Source organism: Amphiura filiformis, chromosome 9 (assembly GCF_039555335.1).
Source record: "Amphiura filiformis chromosome 9, Afil_fr2py, whole genome shotgun sequence".
Lineage (NCBI taxonomy): Eukaryota > Metazoa > Echinodermata > Ophiuroidea > Amphilepidida > Amphiuridae > Amphiura > Amphiura filiformis.
In genome coordinates this window covers 3,006,071-3,030,401 of record NC_092636.1, presented here as the reverse complement: position 1 = coordinate 3,030,401, position 24,331 = coordinate 3,006,071, and the positions used below count along the sequence as shown (strand labels likewise).

At 37.0% G+C, this 24,331-nt stretch overlaps 1 protein-coding gene across 1 annotated transcript; it reads right to left on the bottom strand.

The window, feature by feature from the left end:
• Window positions 1–3,039: 3,039 nt before the first annotated feature.
• LOC140160521 (coiled-coil domain-containing protein 22 homolog) lies at window positions 3,040–24,251 on the bottom strand. Its single transcript, XM_072183758.1, is given in 18 exon segments — window positions 3,040–4,504; window positions 5,195–5,269; window positions 5,539–5,598; window positions 7,241–7,336; window positions 7,786–7,893; window positions 9,166–9,267; window positions 10,074–10,190; window positions 11,046–11,165; window positions 12,834–12,924; window positions 12,926–12,951; window positions 13,787–13,833; window positions 14,338–14,539; window positions 15,557–15,726; window positions 16,278–16,362; window positions 17,104–17,231; window positions 17,697–17,829; window positions 18,682–18,853; window positions 24,103–24,251. Coding segments are annotated over 18 exon segments (1,896 nt in total). The 5' UTR covers window positions 24,153–24,251; the 3' UTR covers window positions 3,040–4,390.
• Between the last annotated feature and the right edge of the window lie 80 nt (window positions 24,252–24,331).

The window sequence follows — 24,331 nt, the reverse complement described above, 5'->3', positions numbered from 1 at the left end:
ACTTTTAACACTGTATGTATTTTGGCATGATATATTAAATAGGCTTTGATTCCTGGGTTTTAGTCCTACATGCTGCTGTAAATATTGTAACATAATTCATTTGATATAAATTTGCTTTTTAACATCTGAGGAGGAGCAAGTTGGCTGGGGAATACCTAAATAACAAAAAGAAGGAAAAAATAAAAAGGATGAAAATAGCAAGCAGAAGTAAAATGAAAAGGAGGAAGAAAAAGTAACATACAAAATATTATTTCAAACAGTATGCTTTTGATTAGTGCCTAAAAGTTCAGATCAAGCTTGGCAGCAGCAATATCTCAATGCACAACTAAGAATATTATTGCAGTAGTTCTACCCATTTGGAAAAGTGTAAAAAGTAAAATACATTTTCCAAATTAACCCCACCTATGATCAACTGTAAAATATACAACTTAAAAAATCATGACATAATCTCTCCAAAATTGAAAAATAATTACAAAATAATGAAATGCGATTTGAGAATATTGAAAAGGTTTAGTTTTCCTTGGGGTTTCTCTCAAATTATGTCACCTTGCCCAGTTTCTTTTTTCCATTAAAATATAAATTTCTCTGATTCCATTCCTTTATTTACAATCCTATATTATGTGTATCTTAACGTGCCCTGCTGGGGCGATGCTTTTAGGCTGCCTTAATCATTTAAAAACTAAAAACAATCATAATTATGATTATATTAAATCAATTTCATCCCCTTTACGACATTTTCAGAATGGAGGAATGATACAAATAATAAGCTCATCTTTTCTTTACTATAAAAATAGAAAAATAAAGAGGAAATTTAATATATATTGATATAAAGTCTCACAATATATTCAATGTTTATTGATTGATAGCATCTTATTAATCCTCTTTCATAACATTATGTTTTGTTATGCTATTTTCATGAGAAATTGTTAAATTACATTTAAATCAGTACAAGGTACTAACAAAGTAGTACTGAAAATAAAATAGTATTATTAATGTACCGTATTCGTTCCAATAAGCGCCCATGCCCCAATAAGCGCCCACCCAGGGTATATTCAATTTGCTAAAGGGTACCATTAATGTTGAAGTGACAGATAGATGTTGATATAGTGAAATAGCTGGAGGACTACACATCCGTGTAAACTTGCAATACATTTTCTACATCAGAAAAGCTACTAGAACGTCTCGGGACCCTTTTATAACGTACGTAAATTCATCTCTAATAATCACCCCTCACAAAAAATTAGGTAAACCAGGTAAAAAATAAGCGCCCACCCAAAATGACTTTGTTAAGCGCCCTGGGCGCTTATTGGAATGAATACGGAATGAATGTACTATAACAAGCTTTCATATAATAAAATATCACATAGTATAGCAATATGTAGACCGGTTTTGGACGGGTGGGGGTCATTTTGTTATTTGCTTTGAAGTTACGTTTTCAGTTATGTTTCCACTCTGCAACATAAATTAAAACTTGACATCTGGACCTTGGACTTTTGTTGGTCAAAATGCAATAGCACCATAATGCTATTACATAATTACAATTATTACTAGCAGCGATTAATATTATGAGATTAATATATAACATGTTGATAGATAAAATTTTTATAAAAGAGAAAGACCAAGTATCTATGAAGTGCACTGTACGATCCTTTGGCACTATGACATTGTACAGTTAATTTTTCAATACTTCCATGGTCCGAGCTGTGCGCTGAGCATAAACACACAAGAGATAAACAACCATGCTGCTTGGCTGATCAACGCTCTTGACAACAAGATGGTTGACCCATTGGTTGTTGGCGCGGCGCGTAGTAGGCAACCTTGACACTTCTACGCGATCGCCGATCAGCAGCGTGTAGCTGGACCATGGAAGAATAAAGAATTGTAGCTTGTTAGTTTGCTAGTGTTTAACCCCATGAGAACTACCTGCCGATTGGTCAAAAAGAAGTTTTCATTATCAATTGGACCAATCAGCAACATTGTTAGAATAATTTCACCACACAAAAAATGGGGGTGAATTATTTGCAAAACTCCATTCTGATTGGTGATTAAAGTGAAGATATCATGTAATTGACCAATCAGAGGCAATGTTAGATCGGCAGGTAGTGCTCAGGAGGTTAATTAATGCTAAGACATGTGCTTTCTATCAAACTAAATATAAGAGACTGTTGGAACAGCACCATGATTGACAAGTCTTTTATATAGCTCACACTGATTGAAGGGACTATCAGTGATTCGCTTATTACTCCCTATTCCAGAAAAATACAGAACTAATTTGTCTGAATAACAAAAATATTATCCTGTTTTGCCAAATGAAACATAGCTAAATCATAATCCTTAGCAAAAAAAGTAAAATTTTAATGTTTAGCCAATTTTTTGGAAATAAGGGCCAAAAACATGCGTTTTTTAGGGTGTTTTTTAGTGACAATCAAGCCCAAAGACTTGTCCTAAGTCTAATTTCAGGTTTTGCATTCTAAATTTTGGAAAAGACATGTTTCATTCTTATAACACACCATTTAATTAAAGTAACATAAAAAAGTGAAAATTAGAGCAAACTTTCAGCATATACTCAAGATTTTGAATGCTTAGACTTGTTCAAAGTCTGTGATTTTTGTGACTCGATTGTCAGAAAACATGCCGAAAATGCATGTTTTTGGCTCTTTTTTCAAGAAGTCAGTAAAATAGTGAACTTTTTCTTTTATCTCCAGTTAGGACTAGCTAAAGGATTGAGCTATGTTTCATTTGGCAGAACTCGATTATATTTTTTTAACCCCAAAAATGAGTGCTGTATTTTTCTGGAATAGGGAGTAGTGATTAAGGCTAAAATATATTCTATGCCTAAAAAAGGAAATATGTAAGGCAGTGCTAACATACCATGCAAGAGATAAGGCTTAATTCGACCTATCACAAGGGTAAAAGTTGACATGTTGGTCAATGTTTGTCCATACGGTCACTTGCAAGTACATGCAAGTGAGTGGAGGTTCATAATTATTAACACCACCATTTTCTTCTTTTTTACCACTTGTTTCATTCGAAAACCTTTAATTTCTAATTCATAAACCAAATTAACCTCATATTTGCCAATTTTAGCCCCCAAAGTGCAAATTTTAGCACGCTTCACACACATTTATTCCACTTTTGCACCATATTTCATCAGTTTAACTACAAAATAGCAAAAATTTGTGCGCCCTTCGCTTAATATGTCGTGGCACACTGGTTAAGGTCTTCGCCTTTGGTGCAAGAGGTCCCGGGTTCGATTCCCTGCAGGACCCCCCCCCCAAAAAAATCTCGGCTCTCCCGTGGTTCATCTGGTAGGCGGGGCAGATGATCCATGATAAAAGACCTCGTTTACAGGCGGTTCCGATCAGGGTAACGCCCGATTGTCGGCTACACTTGCCTGTCCTGTAAAAATACCCCGACCAGCTATCTACAGCGACCCCCCTTCGTTCACCAGGTCACTTGTACCTGGCCGAAGTTTCATCAGCGTTATCTCCTAGATTTCAGCTGTTAATGCCTAGATATGTCCGACATAAAAATTAAAAAAAGTGCTGGATTCGCTATACTTCAAGACTTTTTTCCTCAAAAAGAAATCTATGCCACTGTTCATAAAGATGATTTACCTTGAAATATCATATTATGACATGCAATGAAATTGATAGCTTTCTACTTTTTACTGTGGAGTGTCCTCTGCATCAATGCAGTCCACTTATATTAGTAACCTGCTCATATTAAAAGACTTGGCTGGAAGCCCAAGAGAGTTGTTAGAGTTAGAGTGGGATAATTCATTTCACATGCTGGTTGAGTTATATTGACCTATATGTGATCATGTGAAAATTCATATTGGTAATCAAATTTATTTTGAACAATCTGAAGAGTATTACTGGCCTTAAAAAACCACATTTTTTCATTTAGATGACCTAACAAACATAATTTAAGCCTAAATGAGTAATGCTGGTTTCATACTTTCCTTCCAGTTTACCGCTTTGACGACGATTTTGCTTCACTGCGTAGTCGCACCAGAAACGTAAGCGATGACCAGGGCAAGCCAATCACTTCACCTCTGCCCAAGCAGCAGCATCGCTAGGAGTTGAATTCAAGTCAACTCGGCGCCGCTTTGATGTATGAGGACAGGAAACGATTTTTGGCTGTGCTGAGCGGCAACATTGCCTTTCATAGATTAGATATACCACTGTCGCTGAGTGGCGTGCCGCAGAAAAGTGCAAGCACCATGATGAAGCGTCATGCAGCTCGGCGGCAAGCGGTAGAAAGTATGAAACCAGCATAAGGCTCAGAGTTTTCCAAATTAATATGAAAAACATGTGGATGAGGCTGCCAATTGGACCATCCTGCTTCAAACAAGGTTGCACCTGATGAAAGAATTCTGATTGGTTGATCATTTGCCTTTGATCTTGGCAATGAGGGCGCTGTTTTCTTGTTTCATTTCCTTGTAGTCGGCGGTAATCTTCTCCAGATTCGCAATAGTTTTCTTGTTACTTTCACTGTCAATCTACAAAAAAAAAGAAAGAGAAAATGGAGCGGAAAATTAGAGTAAAGTCACAAAATTAAATCCTTTGCAGACAAGCCTGTTTTATAACCTGGACACAATCTTCCAGCCTCAATTCGAAATCCTTAACGTAAGTCACAACCTTGACTGCTTTGCATTCGGGGGACTGTTTTTTTCGAGAATGAGCAACCAACATTGAAGATTTATAGGTGTTGGATCAGAATAGGTGGCGTTTCAATGGTCAGTGGGAATATGTTAAAAGGGTCTACTACAGTAGACTAGTCACAGCCTAATGATTCACCAACAAGAATGTTGAATGCAGACTATACCATTGTTCACCCTTATGTGGCAGTGACGTCAACACATGACATTGAGGCAGCTGTTATGCTAGCGCATCTTTGCAGCATCTTAAAATGTGTGCATGTGAACGCTAGCAACTTCAATCCTCGCCCACTGAAATATGCACTGACATCACTGCCATGTCAGTGTATAGTGAAAATATTGAGACTTTTTAATACCTCAAAAATCAGACAAAAATTGGGATCCCTATATGATGTAATCGGGGTGTAGTATTGCAATGTAAACACTACATTTCTACCAAACATTATTCTTGTTTACAATTAGTAAGTTACTGATAAAATGTTCGACTCAAATATTCACTTTAAATCCATATTAGCTCTACATTTGACCTACCTGGTCCTCTAAATCTCGAATTTCCCTCATAATACTGCCTGTACCTTCCACTGTCTTGATTAACTGATCAAAATTCTGCAAACAAAAACACAACATTGTTTCAAACCTGTGTAACTCAGTCTGTGCAGGTTTATTTCCCATATATCCCCTCTATCCCGCTCAGCTCCAAGGGCCCCTTATCCTCTGGATTTTGTCCCATTAATAACATTTGCCAATACAAATGTGAGGGTTCACCTTCATTTTCAGGCCTTTATAATGTCAATTTCTTTAAAGACTGTATGTCCTTACAAGTATTTAGATAAATTACTAAATTGTTGATACTAATCCAGACAGATTTTGCTCACCTCATGCAAAGCTGCAAGGTATTTGTAAGCTTTCCTCACAGCTTCATCTTTCTTGGCATCCTGAAAAATAAAAATAATTATTATTAAATATGTAAGTTTCTTTTTTACACCTGAGTTAAGCAATCTCATGATTTCAAGCATGGACCTATCCAGCTATAAACAATTTCACACAAAAAATGTTCCCATTGAGTAATCAAATTTTATTAAATATTTTTGCTGTTATTTGTGTTTCTATATGTATTTTTGATCAAAGGACCATCTATTTAGGGGCCGTCCATAATTTTCGTCATTTTCACTTACGTACAAAGCGTACGTAAGAGGGAGGGAGGGGGTACAAATCCTGGGCATGTGTATGTAAGAAAAATGGCGATTTGTTTGAGCAATAAAAAAAATGAAAGTGAAAAATTATGGTATTTTCCACAATTTTATTCATAAGTTGACCTTAACATGGCATGCAAACAATGATTTTCTCTTTAATTTTGAGTCTAATATGCACAGTGGTCCTATTTTACATTATGCTTAATTTTATTTCATACCAAAATACTTTTTTCTATCTGCGCTAGGATCAGTGACACAAAGGCTCTAGGATTGTCACTGATATGCCTAGTTTATATTTAATATTGCAAGAACATACACCAAACATGCAAAAGGGATGTCCCCCTGGTTCCCCTCTATATATGATGTGATCTCGGGGGTTCTTAGTGGAAAAGAGAGTATAGGATGTTCAGCAAATTTTGGAGTGCATTTTTTAATAGTCCATAGATTTTAAATTAAAATCTATCATTAGTCTAGTCATTTAGTTTAGATTCGGGCTGCATTTTAAGCTATTTAAAAAAATTTATTGATGGCTTTTCGTTTTCATGAAAATATTAATTTTTTTTCCAGCATTTGTCAACTTATCTGTAAAAACATTAATCCAGAACCAACTGTCCTCCTGGTACACTACTGTAACCCTAATCCTAAACATAATCAAACCTTTAACGTAAACTCTAACCCAACCCCAACCAAACATCTCAATTTTGCTATTAGTAGTACTCGTGGAAATCCTTCGCCATTTTATTTGTACGTAACTCGAGGGAGGGAGGGGGGTAAAAAGTTACGTACGCTTTGTACGTAAGTAAAAATGGCAAAAATTATGGACGGCCCCTTACTCTTCATGTAGGCATGTTTGCCCATTGTCAAGACTTCCTTGAGGGATTAGACAGCTTTATTCCATAAGCTGGGATAATCCGCGGGATATTACTAGGCTAATCATGAGTATACTTACATGAAGGTAATACCCATGCACAGATCACACCCATTTCTTGTAAGTACATGTTTGCCAAAACATTTCAGCCTGAATTGCGAGTCAAATAATTGAAAAGCTGCCCAATCTTTCACTCGACCTCTTGGATTCTACGGGATTGAAACTACCGGAAGTCGAAGGAGCCAATGTTGAAAAGTCAATTTATTTATTAACCATTGGTTTTTATGGGACAGGGACTTGTCAAAAGTTGCCGGAAAAATCTTCAAAAGTTGCCCAATTGGGCTACTAAATCGCAGGTTTGGCACACTGATACAGTCATGTAATCTTACCGCTTCAAGAGGCATCTCTATGGTAACAAGAAAATGCATGATAGATAATTCTAATTTCAGAGCAAAATGTTACAGTCATATACAATTAGAATGGCTGAGATTTACTATGACAAAAACAAAATTGTACCTTAAATATAAGTTCATCTGTGACAGTGAATGTCCTGTCTAACTTTCCTGACATATGGTTGATTTCTTTCTGTAGTGACCTGGTATCAATTAGCACCTGAAAGCAACAAACAATGGGTACATAGAAGAAATTACAATAATGGCAACCTTTCACCAATCACCCTTCATTCAAGAGAAATTCCTAGTCTGGGACTTAAATTTGGATAAAGAAAATATGTAAAACATACAAACAACAACAACATACATGCACAAAACAAATAAAAAAACACTGATGTCATCGATGGACACAGGAACATTTATAACATGCCACTAGGAAAAAAACAAACACTCAGGATTTTCAAGAGAGTCTCTGATTTGTGAAATTTAAATTTTCAAGATATACCTGTTTGCAAGGCAACAAATGCACAAAACACACAAAAACACTGCATTTTTTATATAGACAAAGAACATAAATCTAAAGGTCATTTGGGAAAAAAAATCTTGAGAATTTCAAAATTTTCAGGTGATGACCATCATCCATTCTACAGGCAGACAATTGTGGCTTACCTTTTCTATATCTTCTTTTTGTTTTCTAATATTGGCTACAATTTCTAGGATACGTCGGGTATAGGCTGACCTATTGACATCTTTAGTCATCCGCTGATATTCTGCTGCCTAAAAACAAAAAAAAATGAAGACCCCCCATAAATCATGGATAAATAGATTACAAAGATGAAACTCCAAGACACAATACTATATCACTACTAGGCCTGTTATCGACACATGATTTCTAATTCAACACTTTGTTGGGGAAAAAATATGACAATCGACTCGTGTCATTCATAATGAGATTTAAAATGCTGAAAAAAGTCGATAGATAAGCTTAAAATCATGCCGATATGAGTTACGATTGCCGGTGTAAACATACTTCCTGGTTCGTTCTACTTCCGGGTTTGGGTCAACTTCGGAGGTAATTTTGACTTTCCGATGAAAACATGATCGTGCGGTAAGCTTATTCGACAAAATAGCATGGAAATCATTTTTTTTTTTTTTTTTTATGTGTCGTAAAGTGTCGAAAAAGGACAATTTATTTTGACATGTCGGAATTAGGGGCATATCGACGATAATACGACAGTCGATAACAGGCATAATCCAGTGGCGTAGCGTGGGTCACCACATTGGGGGGCATGGAGCATGATTAGGGGACACCGGGTCTGATTGGGGGCACAAGCCGTTTTTCGGCAATTTTCCTACAGGATTTTTTTAAATTTCAGATCGATTGGAGGGCACATGCCCCCCTGCCCCTATGATGCTAATCACTATGGCCTAATCACTACTAAGATCATTAAAGTTTTGCATGTTTGAATTAGCTTTGCTCCAAAGCCAACCTATTTTCCATCCAATTGAAAGAAAAAATTAAAAACCATGCCATATGCCCTCTGACACTAGAGTAAAGACCAGCTGGCACGTCAGTCAGTGGACTTTCGCGGTTGGTGTGTGGGGTAGACCAATATCTTTAGGTAGACAGTGATCTTTACTGCATAGTGGTCCTACTTTACTTGTTGGTGACTTGCCTATAGTGAAGCTTGCCTTTGGCAAGCTCTGTACAAATACATGTACTGCTGGGTGCTGCATGGGAGTGTTATTAATTTTTTACAGAATGGATTGGCCTATATACATTTTCTTTTAGTCACTTGCTTGGGTTTATTTTACTTGGGGATCTCTGGATCTTCTAAGGTACTGCGAGGGCTCTTATCAAGAGCTAGTTTGAATTAGAGGTTCATTGAACTTCATTCATATATTTTCATGACTAAATGGTTGTTTATGCCCTTGAGTCCATCCGGGTCACCGGGCGTTAGCATTGTTTATTCCCAGCTCTCGACCAATCATGTGCGCCGTTATATAGTGCGTATGTATGAACTCCATATTACCGTACCCAGCACTTACCAGCTGTTTGTGTAATTCATCTTTGCCTCTAGTTTCTTCTGCAACTTCCTTCATCCTTTCACGAAGTTCCGTGATATCTTCTAATTTCTTTTGAGATTCAGACTAAAATGGAATAAAGTATACAATATGCAAATATTGCTGATCCATTCAATTTGGAAACACCGGTGTAAGAAAAGTATGGTCGTTACAGATTTAGACTGGAATTAAGTTGTACAGGTGCACTAAAAAGGGCACTTAAGAGACTTGTTGAAAAAATGATTTAGTGGTGCTTATTAGAGGACCCAGGAGCAGCTTCTAATTAAATCATATGGTACTCACTGTTGCAAGTGATACTCACTAATGCAAGAAATATGTGGTGTGATCAAGCAAAATCAATCTAAGTTGGACATATTCAATTTTCAGTTTCTTATTGGATTGCATTTGCAAAGCTATATTTTGCAGAAAACCCCATTGAATTTGCACAACCAGTTCAAAAGATATGAGCAGTTAAGAATTTTCAGAACATAAGGAAACAAAAGGAAATACTTCCTTTGTTTGGCTGTATCTCAAAATCAATATTTGCGACTGATTTTGTTTGATCACATCACATATAAGTTAGTCTTCATCATTGTAAGATACACTTTGGATCAGGATCGCCATGATCACAGTTTAACCCCCTGAGCACTACCTGCTGATCTAACATTGCCTCTGATTGGTCAATTATATATGATATCTTCACTTTAATCATCAATCAGAATGGAGCTCTGCAAATAATTCACCCCAAATTTTGTGTGTGGTGAAATTATTCTAACAATGTTGCTGACTGGTCCAATTGACAATAAAAACTTCCTTTTGGCCAATCGGCAGATAGTTCTCATGGGGTTAACTTATCCTCTTATGAAAACTAGCGTATGGTGACACAAACTTACCATTTTGCCAGCATTTTCTTCTTTTAATCTTCTGTATTCTTCTATAAGTGGTGCTCTGTGTTTCTCCCATTGATTGGCTAAGTTGACTAGAGTTTGGGCACTTCTCTCAACAACAGCCTGTATAACAACATGACAACAGCTTGAGATGTTACAAGTTCAACGTATGGATGGAGAGTAATAGATTTACTGAAACTCTTGGATTAAACAACATCATGGAATGAATGCACTTAGTTCCAGCTCAAGTTTGGAAGTGACATGTGTGTTTTTATGCAAGTGTTCTAAAAATTGCTCGGGAACAGACGTATATTTGCAATGTGGGATTAGGTTAGCCGTGTCAAAGGTAATTGGTTGTCAATCATTGCAACAGATGTCCTGCTGGAAGTATGTTTTTGCCATAGTATGTTAAATGAATGAAGTATTATCACTTTTTTCAGCCAAAATGTTGATTTGTTTAAGGAGTCTGTCGCCTAATGGGCTATTCCAGTTGAAATCCATACACTCCCTATGGAAGACATGACCTTAATCTCCCACACAAAGAGTGTAGAATTCAAATGGAGAAACCAATTCAGGCAACCCCATTTGAAATTCACACTCCCTGATTGGAAGATTATGTTTTCTATACGGGGTGGATGGATTTCAATTGGAATAGCCCAATGAGACGATTTCTTCAATTTGCGTATTACTAAACTACGAGAGTGACATCACTATATCGCAGACCAAGCTTGTTTATTTGCCATTGTCCCTATCTGGACACTGCACCTGCCATATGGCCCTACATGTTATACAGAGACGGTTTTAAACCTGACTGATTCAGTCACTATGAAGAAACACTGCTGATATCTTTTAATATGTTCAAAGCAAATGCAAGTCTTTGACAGACACAGGAAATTTATTAGTCTGAGGCGACTTACAACATATATTTTACTCTTGCTGACATATTGTACACAAGCTCAAGGCCTATATGGTTCTTACTTGTAGTTTGGCTATGTTGTTCTCAGCATCTGGCAAAAGATCCATTGTTCGTTTCTTGACTGAGTAAGATTCCTGCTTCTCTGTATTTGTTCGCTCTTCTGTACTTTTCTTTTCTTCCATCTGCAAATTACAAACAACAATAACAAAATACATGATGTCAGTTTACATGCATACCTACTTTTATTTACATACTAAGGCCAAAAAAAAATAATGGTTTGTCTCAAAGCTCACGGGTGGTTTGAAAACATATGCGAAATGCGATTTTTTTTTTTTTCTTTCCTTTATTCATGTAATGGTATTTGTAGAAAAATTTCTGAATTTCGCCGAATTTTTCTGGAAAAACTAAAAAAAAAAAAATTTTGAAATAAAAAAAAATTCTGCACTTCTTTTTTTTCAAATCTCACGATTTTACAAATGCGCGCGCGAGCTTTGAGACAAACCTTTTTTTTTTGGCCTAAGCCACTTGTCCGACTACTAAAGAATCAAGTCAAGTGATGCAAACTATCGGTATAGTTCATTAGACAGTTCTTGTACAAGTCATGAGGCTATCCCAAAGATATTATACTAAAGATTATCTACTAAAATTGGCACCATATGCAATGCTTTGGCAAATCCACCATCTTTGTTCATCATTTATGGAGGCCACTTTTAATGTACCTCCGACATTACAACACACTCATATTGCAATGTCATATTAAAGTTGAGCAGGTACCAATAGTACTATTAATTGCTTTTTGACTACAATATGTAAGTTTCAAGTGAAATAAAAAAAAAAATGAGATTGGTTTACAAACTCTGAGAGGTTCCCCTGTCACCTTGGAAATCATATAAAAAGCTGGTAACCCACAACTTTTACCTGTTCACAAATTCAACACAAGTTTTGGATAGTTTTTATCTATACACAAATTCAAAGTCATGGTATAATACCTTAAAGATTCCCCTAATAGCACATATGGGCTCCCTGGAATTTTATACTCAAACAAAAAGTGCCCTCACGTTAATAATCCCACCAGCAAATACGGGCACACATCTTTAATTCTTGTTGGTAGTTTCAGAAGAGGGAGCTCTCTATTTGTGACGTGTCATGTCAAAAGGAGACACTTTTGGGCAGGATCGTAAATGGAGAAATAGCCAAAAATCTACCCGGTGGTAATTTTTTCACAATTTGGGTTTGTTGTGAATTTGTGATGTTATTATTGTTAACAATATTGTCTGATAGTTTCAGACCGGAATGTAACTGGCATATTGTATATTTGAAACATTTGTTCAAGGTAATTCCTACTCTCAACATTGTCAATAATATTTTCAAAGGCCGATATCTCAATTTCCAGTTTTATAATACCATAACTTACGAACTCAATATCTTCGCTTAGGAATGTCCGATTTCATTGGGGCAAACGGCGCTGTGGAGCAAAATATCTCTTTATTTAAGATATGTAAGAATCTCAAAATTGATAACCTGCCCAAAAGTGTCTCCTTTTGACATGACACGTCACATTTGTATATGATATTTACCCAGAGGCAAAGGAGCCGATGTGTGCCATTAGGCAAATCTTTACCGTTTAACCCCATGAGAACTACCTGCCTAGTGGTCAAAAAGGAGTTTTCATTATCAATTGGACCAATCAGCAACATTGTTAGAATAATTTCACCACGCAAAAAAATTGGGCAAATTATTTGCAAAACTCCATTCTGATTGCTGATTAAAATGAAGATATCATGTAATTGACCAATCAGAGGCAATGTTATGGCAGGTAGTGATCAGGGGGTTAACTTAGTTATTCTTACCTGCTGGATTCCAGCGGTGAGTTTCTTCATGGTTATTTCAAGGTTTTCTAGTTGCTTGGTAACATCTTGGAGTTTACCACGTAACTCCCGCTTCATCTTCCCTCTTCTGTCTTAATTCCTGCAAAATTAAATGTTATCATATTATTCAACATTTGTGTAGTCTGTTACTTTCACAAATCACTTGAGTTCCTCAGGATTCATCAAAATCATTGTGACGGGGTGGGGGGGGGGGCAATTGCTCTTTACCACTTGGCTATGCTACAGTTGCTTACACGATAAAGATCAAAAATACACATGCGAAACTTTTGATAAAAGTGGGCTATGCACCCTATCTTGCCTAATAAATTCAACAAATCACTTGTCTTTTAATCACACTGAAATCACTAGCCCCCCCACACACATACATATTATTATTTACTGTCATGAAAATGTTACTTTTATTTTCCTCTATAGTCTGTCATCTTGATTTATTTTAAACCCACCTCTTCTGCTCTATTGCCAATGCCCCCCGCATTATTATTATTGTCTTGCACAAGTCACTTCCATTTTTACTTTTAGTTACCATCATCATCATCATCTTCATTATGTTAATACAAATAACCTCTTCTGTGTCTGTGTTTGGAACACTTTCGCCAATGGCCCCTATTCACATATATTATTATTATTGTGTTAAATGTCACTTCTATTTCCCTTTACTTACCAAAATTATCATCTTGATTTATTTTGACCCCACAGGTACTAAGGCTGAATTATTTGAATCTTCCTAACTATTTTGATTGGTTACAATTAAAGGACTATATCATGTATTGGGCCAATCAGAGATATGGTAAGAATTGTTAATAAGGCTCTGAGAGATCTCTATTTTGATTGGTCATTCAAATGATTATATCATGTAACAAACCAATCAGGGGCACTGTAAGAAAGGCAGTAGTGCCCATAGGGTAAATACCAACCTCTTCTGTATCTGCTTTGGGAACACCTTCACCAATGCCAATCTGAGCTGCTGTCGCTCTTCATCCTATATCACAGAAAGCATCAAAGAAATGCCACATATTATTAGGAGTCAATTTAAGGCAGATATTCCAGCTGGCCCAGGTTATAACAGATGAAATATATACATATTTAATCTATCAAATTAGATGACTTTATATTTGAATTAAATCCATGTACCTGCTTCCTAAATTAAACATGAAATATTAAAAATGAAATAAGTCCACATTCTCCTTGGTAGTAAGCTTCACCCCCGGAATTCACCTTCAATTCACTAGCTGGAAAGATCAGATTAATAATCAACACTCCATGCTACCATTTGCAGTTAATTATACCCTCACTTAAATACTTGGAGCGCAGGTCTATAAATATCACGTACAATTTCAAAAAAGGCCAATAGCCTCTAGGAACTTGTAACAAAATAATAATTAATATATCATTGACTGAGCCTCACTCCCTTTCGCACCACCACAAGGTAAAATGCATTGTTATTTGGATACTAAGTAAGAAATACTCACCTGAGCAAACTGAAGTCTCTCTGTATGTGTGAACCTTGACCCCTTGCCCTGCTTTCCCTTATCACTGAAGGCATCTAATAACTGCATGAGATCTACAGACCCTTCTGCTGCTGCAGCTGCCTCAGCCTTCTGGATGTCTTGTCTTACTTGGGCTGTGATTCTCTTCTGTAATCTCTCTCGTTTTCTTGCCTTATACTCCTAATACGATTGCAAGTGTTTTGTAAGGAAGGTGTATAAGTGTCAAACAGAAAAGAAATCAAACTGGGTGAAATAATGTAGCATGACATCTTTGACAAAAAAAATGTGTTTAAAAGTGAAAATCCAAATGACTTTGAAAAGTGGTTTTCCATAACATACTCGGTCTTCTCTTGGTCAAAATCAAATCAAGCCACTCATGATTATAGTGAATATTGACAAATAAACTATCCAATTTTCCCAAAACGAACTAAGTCCCCAATCACCAGCAAGTGCATCTGTGTTACTTGTCCAAAACTCAATGAGTCTTCATGTCCTGGTATGGTATTGATTACACTGGTATTGAAAAACTCATTCAGTCCAATTTTAAGTGATTTTCTCATAATGAGCCAAATTGGACTATAGGTTTTGGAAAACCAATCTGCATTTGTGTTGAAAAGTTTGAATATAAGAACAATCCTTTCTTCAAATTGAATATCGCTTTTTTAAACAAATTGTCACATGGTGATACCAAATTGGCTTATACATGCAGGTATGGTAAATCCTACTTACTGTAAGAATTTCAAATGAATGAACAGAGAATGCCATTTTAGATGCACACAAAATTATAGCATACTTCCAGTTTGCATCTGATCACCGACAAGGACAGACATAGAGAGCCATCATACGAGTCTGACAGAAGTCGACCAAGTGAGTGAGTTATTCTGAAGGGTTGTTATTCTGAAGCTTCATAACTACAAACTTTTTATTTAGAAGGGTCAGTACTCGAATGCTTGTTACTCCAAAGGGTCATTCAGAGCAATGACCCTTTGGAGTAACAAACCTTGTTCTTAATTCAGAGCAATGACCCTTCGGAGTAACGGAAATTGTTCTAAATTCGGAGTAATGACCCTTCAGAATAACAAACCTTCGGAGTAATGACCCTTCAGAATAACCAACCTATGAAATAACGACCCTTTGGAATAATGCGGCTCCTTTGGAATATCAAAGTGTAACCGAATATTTCATAGTTCACATTACCTCTTGAGTGAGCCTAGAGTGTAACCCTTGGCTGTTCCATTCTGCTTCCCATTCATGAGCTGCAGTAACATCCGATGCATTGGTTTCTAATAACGATGCTACTAGGTCACTATGCCTTGGTGGTTGGTGGCTTACTAATGGAAGATCATTGCTATAATACTTCTTCACTTCTACAATGGACATGAAAATAGAAAACAAGATACAAATCCAGGAGAGTTATTGCATATTCACAAGAAAAGAGCTGTACAATGGAGGCTGGAAGATCATTGCTATAATACTTCTTCACTTCTACAGTGGACATGAAAATAGAAAACAAGATACAAATCCAGGAGAGTTATTGCATATTTACAAGAAAAGAGCTGTACAATCCCATAAATATAACAATGCCGGTGGCAAATTGACCATACTGTAATGTGCCTGCAAATATGGATTGTATTTTCAGCCATTTGGTATATCAATGAGCCCTTTTTTTTTTTTTTTTTGGTATATGGATGGATATGTCATTTTTCACAATTTTCGCCTCACTGTAGCCAAAATTTGGGGAAAATATGGCAGTTTGCATTAAATTTGAATGAGTCCACTTTCAAATTCTCAGCAGCACATCCCTACCCAAATCAAACTTGAGTATGCATTGTAATATTGCTAATTTTATTTTAGAACGCCAAATCAATCAAAAGAATATATGACATTTTTGGTCAAAATGAGCTTGAAAGTAACTAACCTTTGGGTATTGTTCTTGTGAGGTCTCCAAGCCCTTCTGGTACACTTACAGGCACACTATGGTACATATGCATTCCTGATGATCCCTATAAAGAAACAGCAAGAAGGCACACAATTGCATTTATGAAGGAATTACACGCTTGATGAAGAACTCTGATGTTTAAAAGGGAACAAACTGTGTTTAAAGAATCTAAAGTTAAAAAGCTACTTAATATCCACCAAAAATAGCCTGAAAAAATAAGTAAAAGTTTTTAGGGGCCTGAGCTTTTGATCCTAACAGGATCTTTATCAGAGGCAAAAAATTGTGTGATTTTAAAATGAATTTGTTGAAAATGACATTATGTCACTGAAGAACCCATTCTAAACTTGCTCAGTCCACTGCCATGTTCCTCAGTTAAATTTTCTCAAAGATTTTCCATATTAGGTTTCTTTTGGTCTTATTATTTGAAACTGTATGGCTCTAAAGTCATTTTCATTGTGTATCTTATTATCTGTAATATAACGTATACTATGATCAGCCCGAAATAGGCAAGAATTATTTGTTTTTTGTTACTGCGCATGTCAATGTCCCAACTTACGCCTGCGTAAATTCACAAAAGCCTGTGCCAGTCAAGCAAAACGCGAAGTACATACAGTTTGATTTTTTTTTAGATTTTCAGATTTAGTGAATCACAGATAGTGATTTAAAATAATCAATTCCTTCAATTTGGCATAATTCTAAAATACCACCCTATGTGTCATAATGTACTTTAAATTATTCCATAAAATGAACAGTGTGAAGGGTATTCCAGAATTATTCCATTAATTAATTTGTTTGTGATTATTACCTCTTTTCTCCACTGTTTGGCATCCAGCCACCTGATACCTCTTTTCTTGCAGCAAGGTGGCATCCATGGACTTTGTAACTCCTCTGTTAGTTTAGCTGAGATGGCACGATTCAGTAATGCAGACTTTCCTACACAGAGATAGACATGAAGAATTCAATCAATCAATCAATCAATCAATCAATCAATCAATCAATCAATCAATCAATCAATCAATCAATCAATAATGGCCAACATTTTGTTGGTGAGTGTGTAGCATTATCCTACACCCTGAAACTAATCTGATGCATCCAGTTTGATGGATAAACATTTTGAAATTTGAGCTATTTAAGGGGTATGTGCCCTACTCTCTGCTTAGGGTCTTGGGGCCCGTCTGCTTATTTATATGGCTTGACCATTTGACGGTGCACCAAGACCCTAATCATTGAGGCGAGCATGTTTACGATCCACTTCTGAAGTCTGCTAAGGAACACCGCAAACCACTCAAACTTTTTTACCGGGAAAGTGGATCAGATGTCCATATCAGTTGTACCTGATGAAGTCAAAATTCACTTGGTTTTATCAAACAAAAATCAAAAATGCTTACAAGTACTTACCAAGTGGTTCATCAGAACTTGCAGTTGTGTCTTTAGGTAGTTTTTCTACAAGAAACATCAACACTTTCCTAATATCTGCTTCATTGGAATACAAGAATGTCTGGTAACCTATCTCTCCTTTATAACCAAGGTTCTGAGGAAATTAAAAATAAAATATATATTTGTTACATAGGCCTACTGGCTATTCTTCGTAGATTTATTTGACCTTCATTCAATACGATACATTGAAATAGGTAGGTCCTCTCATAATTTTCCTGAAATTTTACTTCACTTTTTGACCAGCATTTGTGTATTACACATTAAACCAACATGTTTCATTACATATGTGACGTGTCATGTCAAAAGGAGACACTTTTGGGCAGGTTATGAATTTTGAGGTTTTTACATATCTTAAATATAGAGATATTTTGCTCCACAACGCCGCTTTTCCCCAATGAAATCGGACATTCCTAAGCGAAGATATTGAGTTCGGAAGTTATGGTATTATAAAATTGGAAATTGAGATATCGGCCTTTAAAAATATTATTGACAATGTTGAGAGTAGGAATTAACTTGAAAAATGTCTCAAAAATACAAGATGCCAGTTATATTCGGTCTGAAACTATCAGACAATATTTTTAACATTAATAACATCACAAATTCAAGAATAAAACCCAAATTGTGAAAAAATCACCCACCGGCAGATTTTTGGCTATTTCTCCATTTACGATCCTGCCCAAAAGTGTCTCCTTTTGACATGACACGTCACATATATGAAAAGAAATTTGGCCTGTTTCTCACAGTTTGCCACATAACACATGGTCAAATGGTTTTAGTCAAACATGTTGTATCTTTATGTTGTATCTTTTCTCTTCCACCATGGCTCTGGAGTTGAAAAAATCTTTACAAAAATTACTTGATGGTAATGATTAAAGTTTACTGATTCATGCAGAATTGGCCAAACTAAAAAAACAAAACAAAAAACAAAATACATTTCAATACATACCGAACACGCATTAGCCAGGTCTGTTCCCAATCGGAACCGGGCAGACATGCCAGGTGGAAGACCTTGCGGCAGGTTTGTCGACTCATCAATGATTTTCAGGCATTTTACTGTAGCTCCTATGATGAGCTCGGTAGAAAATTGCCGAAGGCTGACGGTATCTTCTTCAATTTCACTGTTGGTAAATAATAAGATTTTTGCACATTAAACAATAACATTTGGGAAGCATGGCGGCCTAATGATACATTTTTGTACATGGTTAAGGCGTAAGCTTCATAATCAAAATGTTGTGGGTTCGAGCCCCACCAAGGCCAGTGTGTTGCATCCTTAAGAAAGATAGCTAAATTCCCAATTGCGTCACTCCACCCAGGTGTAAAATGGGGAGATGCTGGGGGTAATCACAATCCAAGTCGCTGAGAGTACCTGCGAATCAGTTGCGGACTTGGTGAAGCGGAAATGATTCTGATGTATCCTAAATGGCAGCGGAATAATTGTTGAAGTGTGCTGATAACTAGGTCATGCTTAGATGAAGCGCATGTTAAATCACTGACATTATCTTTTTTTTTAATACACAAAATATTATGGTCATACATGAACTTCACAAGGTAGTTATTTCTTCAAATAAATCAAAAGCAAATATACATGTAGTCCTGTCATGCATGCAAGAGCACCAATCCAGTTGTCTTGATGTTTCCCCAGACATCTTTTTTCTACACTACTGTTGTTGTGACGATCTTCTGTTTACCACTGATGCTGATGGTTGCTTAGCAACATGGTTCAGTAGTGGTTTTAAAAGCCAAAAAACACACCATGATTTTCCAAAAAACACACAAAAAAACCACAATTTCGCGATAAACATGCAAACATTTATGTATTGGTTTATTTATTTTTTAAAAGAAGTTACAGACCCTAAATTACTTGTTATTCAAGTTTGGTTTTTTCATAGCTGGATAAAACTACAACAAGTATATCTTAATTACTTCTCTATTGAACAGCTGACAGTGCATGTTAATTCAATGTCTCTGGCTTCAATAGAAACTAATTAAAATAACTGTGAATTTTGTGGAGGGCGTGATGAGTTGGTCAAAGATGTTGTTGAGTGATGAGTAGGCCCCCTCGTCCTTGTTTAGAGTGTCTTGTCCTTTTCGGCGGATCCAGATGGCTGATGGCTTCTTTCAGCCACCTAGTGGTCTTGTCGGCTTCACGATCAATAACTTTTGAGTCCTCCCAATTGATGGAGTGATTTGTAGAGGCCACATGATCAGTGATGGCGGATTTGTGAATGTCCGTGACAGATGATTGGCATTTTGCTCGAGTAAATGGCTTTGATTGAAATTTCTCCACCTCTTTCTGGTGCTCTTTAAGTCGGATACCGAATGGGCGACCAGTTTCACCAATGTAGGAACTGGGGCAGTCACTGCATGGGATCTCATAAATGGCTTCCGCTTTCTGTTGAGGGAGAGGTTTATCCTTCGGATGGACGAGCATATTGCGGATGGTACGATGTGGCTTCATAGCTGTGGAAAATCATTGTTTTTTAAACACCCTGGACACACGCTCGGATACGCCCTCTACATTGTATGTAGGGAACCACAACCATGCCTTTGGTTTTTTCGCTGTCATCTTTTCGTTTTGAGGAAAGTTTTGTTTTGCATCCTGTTGCCTATAAAAGCAAGCAGTCAGATGTGATGAGTTGCCAGTCTGAAGAAGCCATTAGTGTAGTGGTGAAACGTCACTAAAAACGTGAGTAAATCAACTTTGTTTTTACTTGGAATTGTTCAAAATGAACAAAATTCACAGTTGATATGAGCAACATTCCTAATGAACTTGTTCAACAACAACAAAATAATAATTAAAATAACTTTATCCAGCTTTGAAAAACTTTTTTTTAATACGCAATTGCACCCAACAACAATTGTGGCCGCAAATACAACAATCACATTTTTCCTTCTGATACTTGATTATATTTCTACATACGGTACATACTTTGAAATTTTTTTTTTTAAAGCAACAGTTTTTTTTTAATTGCACTTCCAACTAAATTTGAGATTGTATACCGAAAAATTATAGTAATGGACTCCAGAATCGAATGTTTAACTATCGTGTGCAAATACTAAGCTGGATTTCACGAGTAACAGGTTCCAATTCCGCAATCAATGAGTCTAATAGTACTAGGGATGCACAGAAACAGTGTGCAATATTTAGTTATGAGCCCTGGTGGGAGTAGCCGGAGGTACCACAGTACTAAAGCTATGATTTCCACTGACTTCTCCGCTTCGAGGTCTGAGATGTCTACCTTAGACCTGTCCAGGGTAGGCCTACATAAAAAATGCCACTTTTTCACATAAATACCACTTCCTACCGTTCCTCACGTGAAGATGAGACTTAAACATAGCAGTCAAGTTAGCTCAATCGTTAAGGCGTTCGACTATGGTGCGAGAGGTTACGGGTTCGAACCCTGGCGGTGCCTAGTACGCTCTCGTGGAAAAATTGAGTTAGCTTGAAATTCCTCTGGACAAGGAACTCACTGCTAATTTGTCTCGTTGTAACCCGTGCTGACGGGGGAAGTTGATCCTGGTTATGCGATGGTTATTTGTGGAATGTCTAGGGTGTGCGCTCTTGAAGCAGCAAAGTCCCTGAATTGTTGTTTAATGGTTTATGGAATGATGTGGGGCCATAGTGGTCAGCGACAACCTGTAAAGTGTGCTGAGGCTTGTGGATCAACGTCAAGGCGTTGTGCCTGTGCGTAGCGCACTATAAATCACTGCGCGCTTTAAACAAAACATCATATTTGGTGCATGTTTGTAAATTTTGAGCACATGAGGATGTAAAATGACCAGACTTGTGACAGTTATTGTTGCCGTGTTTTGAATTCTTCCTATAAATAGAAAATAGATGCCGTCAGTGTGACGTCATCACCGCAACATGAGCAATCAGGGTGACCGACTTTTTAAAATGGTACCACGTACATGGCCTTGCTCGAGAAGTCTAGCCAAGAATTTGCTCACCGATAGCTTCACATTCTAGGCTAGAGACCATTGCATTCAAAATCTAGTCGGATTCGCTGAAGCATGACACTGTGTAAAGCAATGGAAGTTCAGAAGTAAACACAGCCGCTCACGACAGGCGATTGTATCAAAAATGTTCCTAAAGATTGGGTCAGAGATATGCATATTATTGTATGAATGGCTGCTGGCTAAACAGCGATACTGATATAGTATTCATCACCAGGACTGAGAAATGCGACATTTTCGATGTTTGTACCGGGGAATTTCAGACACAGAGACTTCTACAAATTCATCCAAAGGTAACCAAAGGGTTGGGGATCGCATTTTTAACTATCACTAAATGTTTCGGAATTGAGTTCGGCTAAAAAGTAGACCATTTCGGGGACTGTAATTGGTGTACATGTCACATTTTGAACAGTGAGCGAGAAGTGACCAACTTGGCTGTCAGCCACAAGTATTTGCGTTTGGCTTCAGAAGAGGCGTTGCGGAGTATTTCGTCAAAGTATTGGGCCTTGCTCCAGTTGTAGTAACTACAAATTTCGAAAATTTGAGGACTTGTTCTCAAGTTGTAGAAGGTGCCATAGGTTGTCTTCAGTGTTAATTGTTTTCATTATAAATGTCGCAAAATATTAATATTGACAATAATTAACAACCTGTTTGACCTCTCCATATATTCATACAAATACTCACCTGTGTTTTCATATCATATTTTGTGGTGAAAAATGATTACAAATGTGTAATTTGCAACAGGGGTCGCGCTAACCTGCGTTTCTGCGCGTACAGCGCATATTTTTAAGTTTGGGCGCATATATTCATTTTTGCATATCAGTTCAGGGGTTTTCATGCGAGAAAAATGAAAACATGTGAAAGAAAAATAAAAGCTTCGATCTCCAATATTTACGGCCCGTCCAGAAATTATGTAACATAAAATGCAATGTAACATAAATGTTGAATTGAAGTCGCCGTAGCATTGTAACATAATTTAAAAATAGAAATAAAATACACACCACCGCATAATTACACAGATTGCGATATTGTCTAGAATCACTGCTGATGAATTATTGCAGTACTGAATGATGACACACGACGTGAGTTGGTAATTTCTAATTCTAGGATCGGAAAGAAATGCTTTGTGGGTGGTGTGTAGAGATATGCCATCAGTGAAATACGACACAATGATCGGTCAGAGAAGAAAAAATGACAAAAATTTGCCCTTGAATTATGTTTTATAGTCATAATACTCCAGTAATCCAATAAATATCATAATATTTGGCCTAAACTTGAACTCATTTGCAATGAAATGTCATTTTTTATTGAGTAAAGCATGCTTCCATGTGGTGCCAATGGTGTTGAATTCTGCACTTTGCGAAGTTGAACTGCATTTTGTGGAATTCGCTAACTTTTATGGCATAAAGCAACACTTTTATAGTAAGTAAACTGCTCGGGAACTTTCTTAAAAAGCGAGATAGTTGGTTACAGGCGAGAATCGTGCCGTGAAAAGCGAGATCACGCTTTTTGCTGGGCTAAACAACTATTATACCAATGGTACCGGTAACACATCATTATAGCCAAAATCACAAAATCTGATACTGATACATATAAAATGGTACATTCAATACTTAACAGATTAGAGAACCCCTCATTTTAGGATTTGAGCGCATATTTTAACACTTTCAGGGGGTTCAGGGGTTCTGAGAACCCCTGGTTTTAAAACCTAGTGCTACCCCTGATTTGCAATCATTTTTGGAGCAACAATTTCTTTGTACCGACGGCTAAGTGTGTATGTGAATGCACAATTGCACATTAAACACATATAAACACATACACAGCACCTGTTGGAACTCCGGTCAGAGCCGGGAGTTTCAATTATTGGAACTGGCCTGCCTTGCTCAGAATAATGCGTAATGAATAATGCCTGTCCACTTAGCTCCGACTTTGGGGCGTGGGACAGTATACCTACAAGACAAGACAAGGAACTATCGTGTGCAAATTCGAAGCTAGTACTAGAGTTCTCGAGTATTAAACATGGCCCTGTGAGGAACAAACTAGGGCCATGATGTTTCAGGCTATGGTGGGAGGGAAAAATTGGGGGGAGGGAAAAATTGGGGGGATGGGGCGAGAAATTTTTGGCAACCTGAGGGGGGAAGCGGAAAGCGATTTTTGGCAGGGCGATCCGAAAGAGGGCAGCAGGCAATTTTTGGCACACCATTTGAAATTTTACCTCCCGGAGAGGAGGGGGGGGGGGCTCATAAATGACTCCCCATGACTTTCATTCCTGCAACTTGGCTTATCATGCAATAACGATAATCACAGGATCATTCATGTAGCTGCATGATAATGATTCTGAATTATAATTTTTAAGCTTACTTCAATTTTTGTGTTTCTACAGCTGTGTAATGTTCACACCAACACTTACCATCCAATTGAACGAAACGTGTGAATGATTATATTATCAACTTCCTCCATGGTTCATCAGTGTTGTCAAAAATAACGTGTTGACTTAAAAACAGGAAATTTCTGCAAAACTGTCACCGACTTTCGGGAATGGGCGGTGCGTGACCTTTGACCTATTGTCATCACATGACTTAAAAAAACTTCTATAAATCCTTCAAAATGTCTTTCATTATTTTTAAAATACTTCAGTT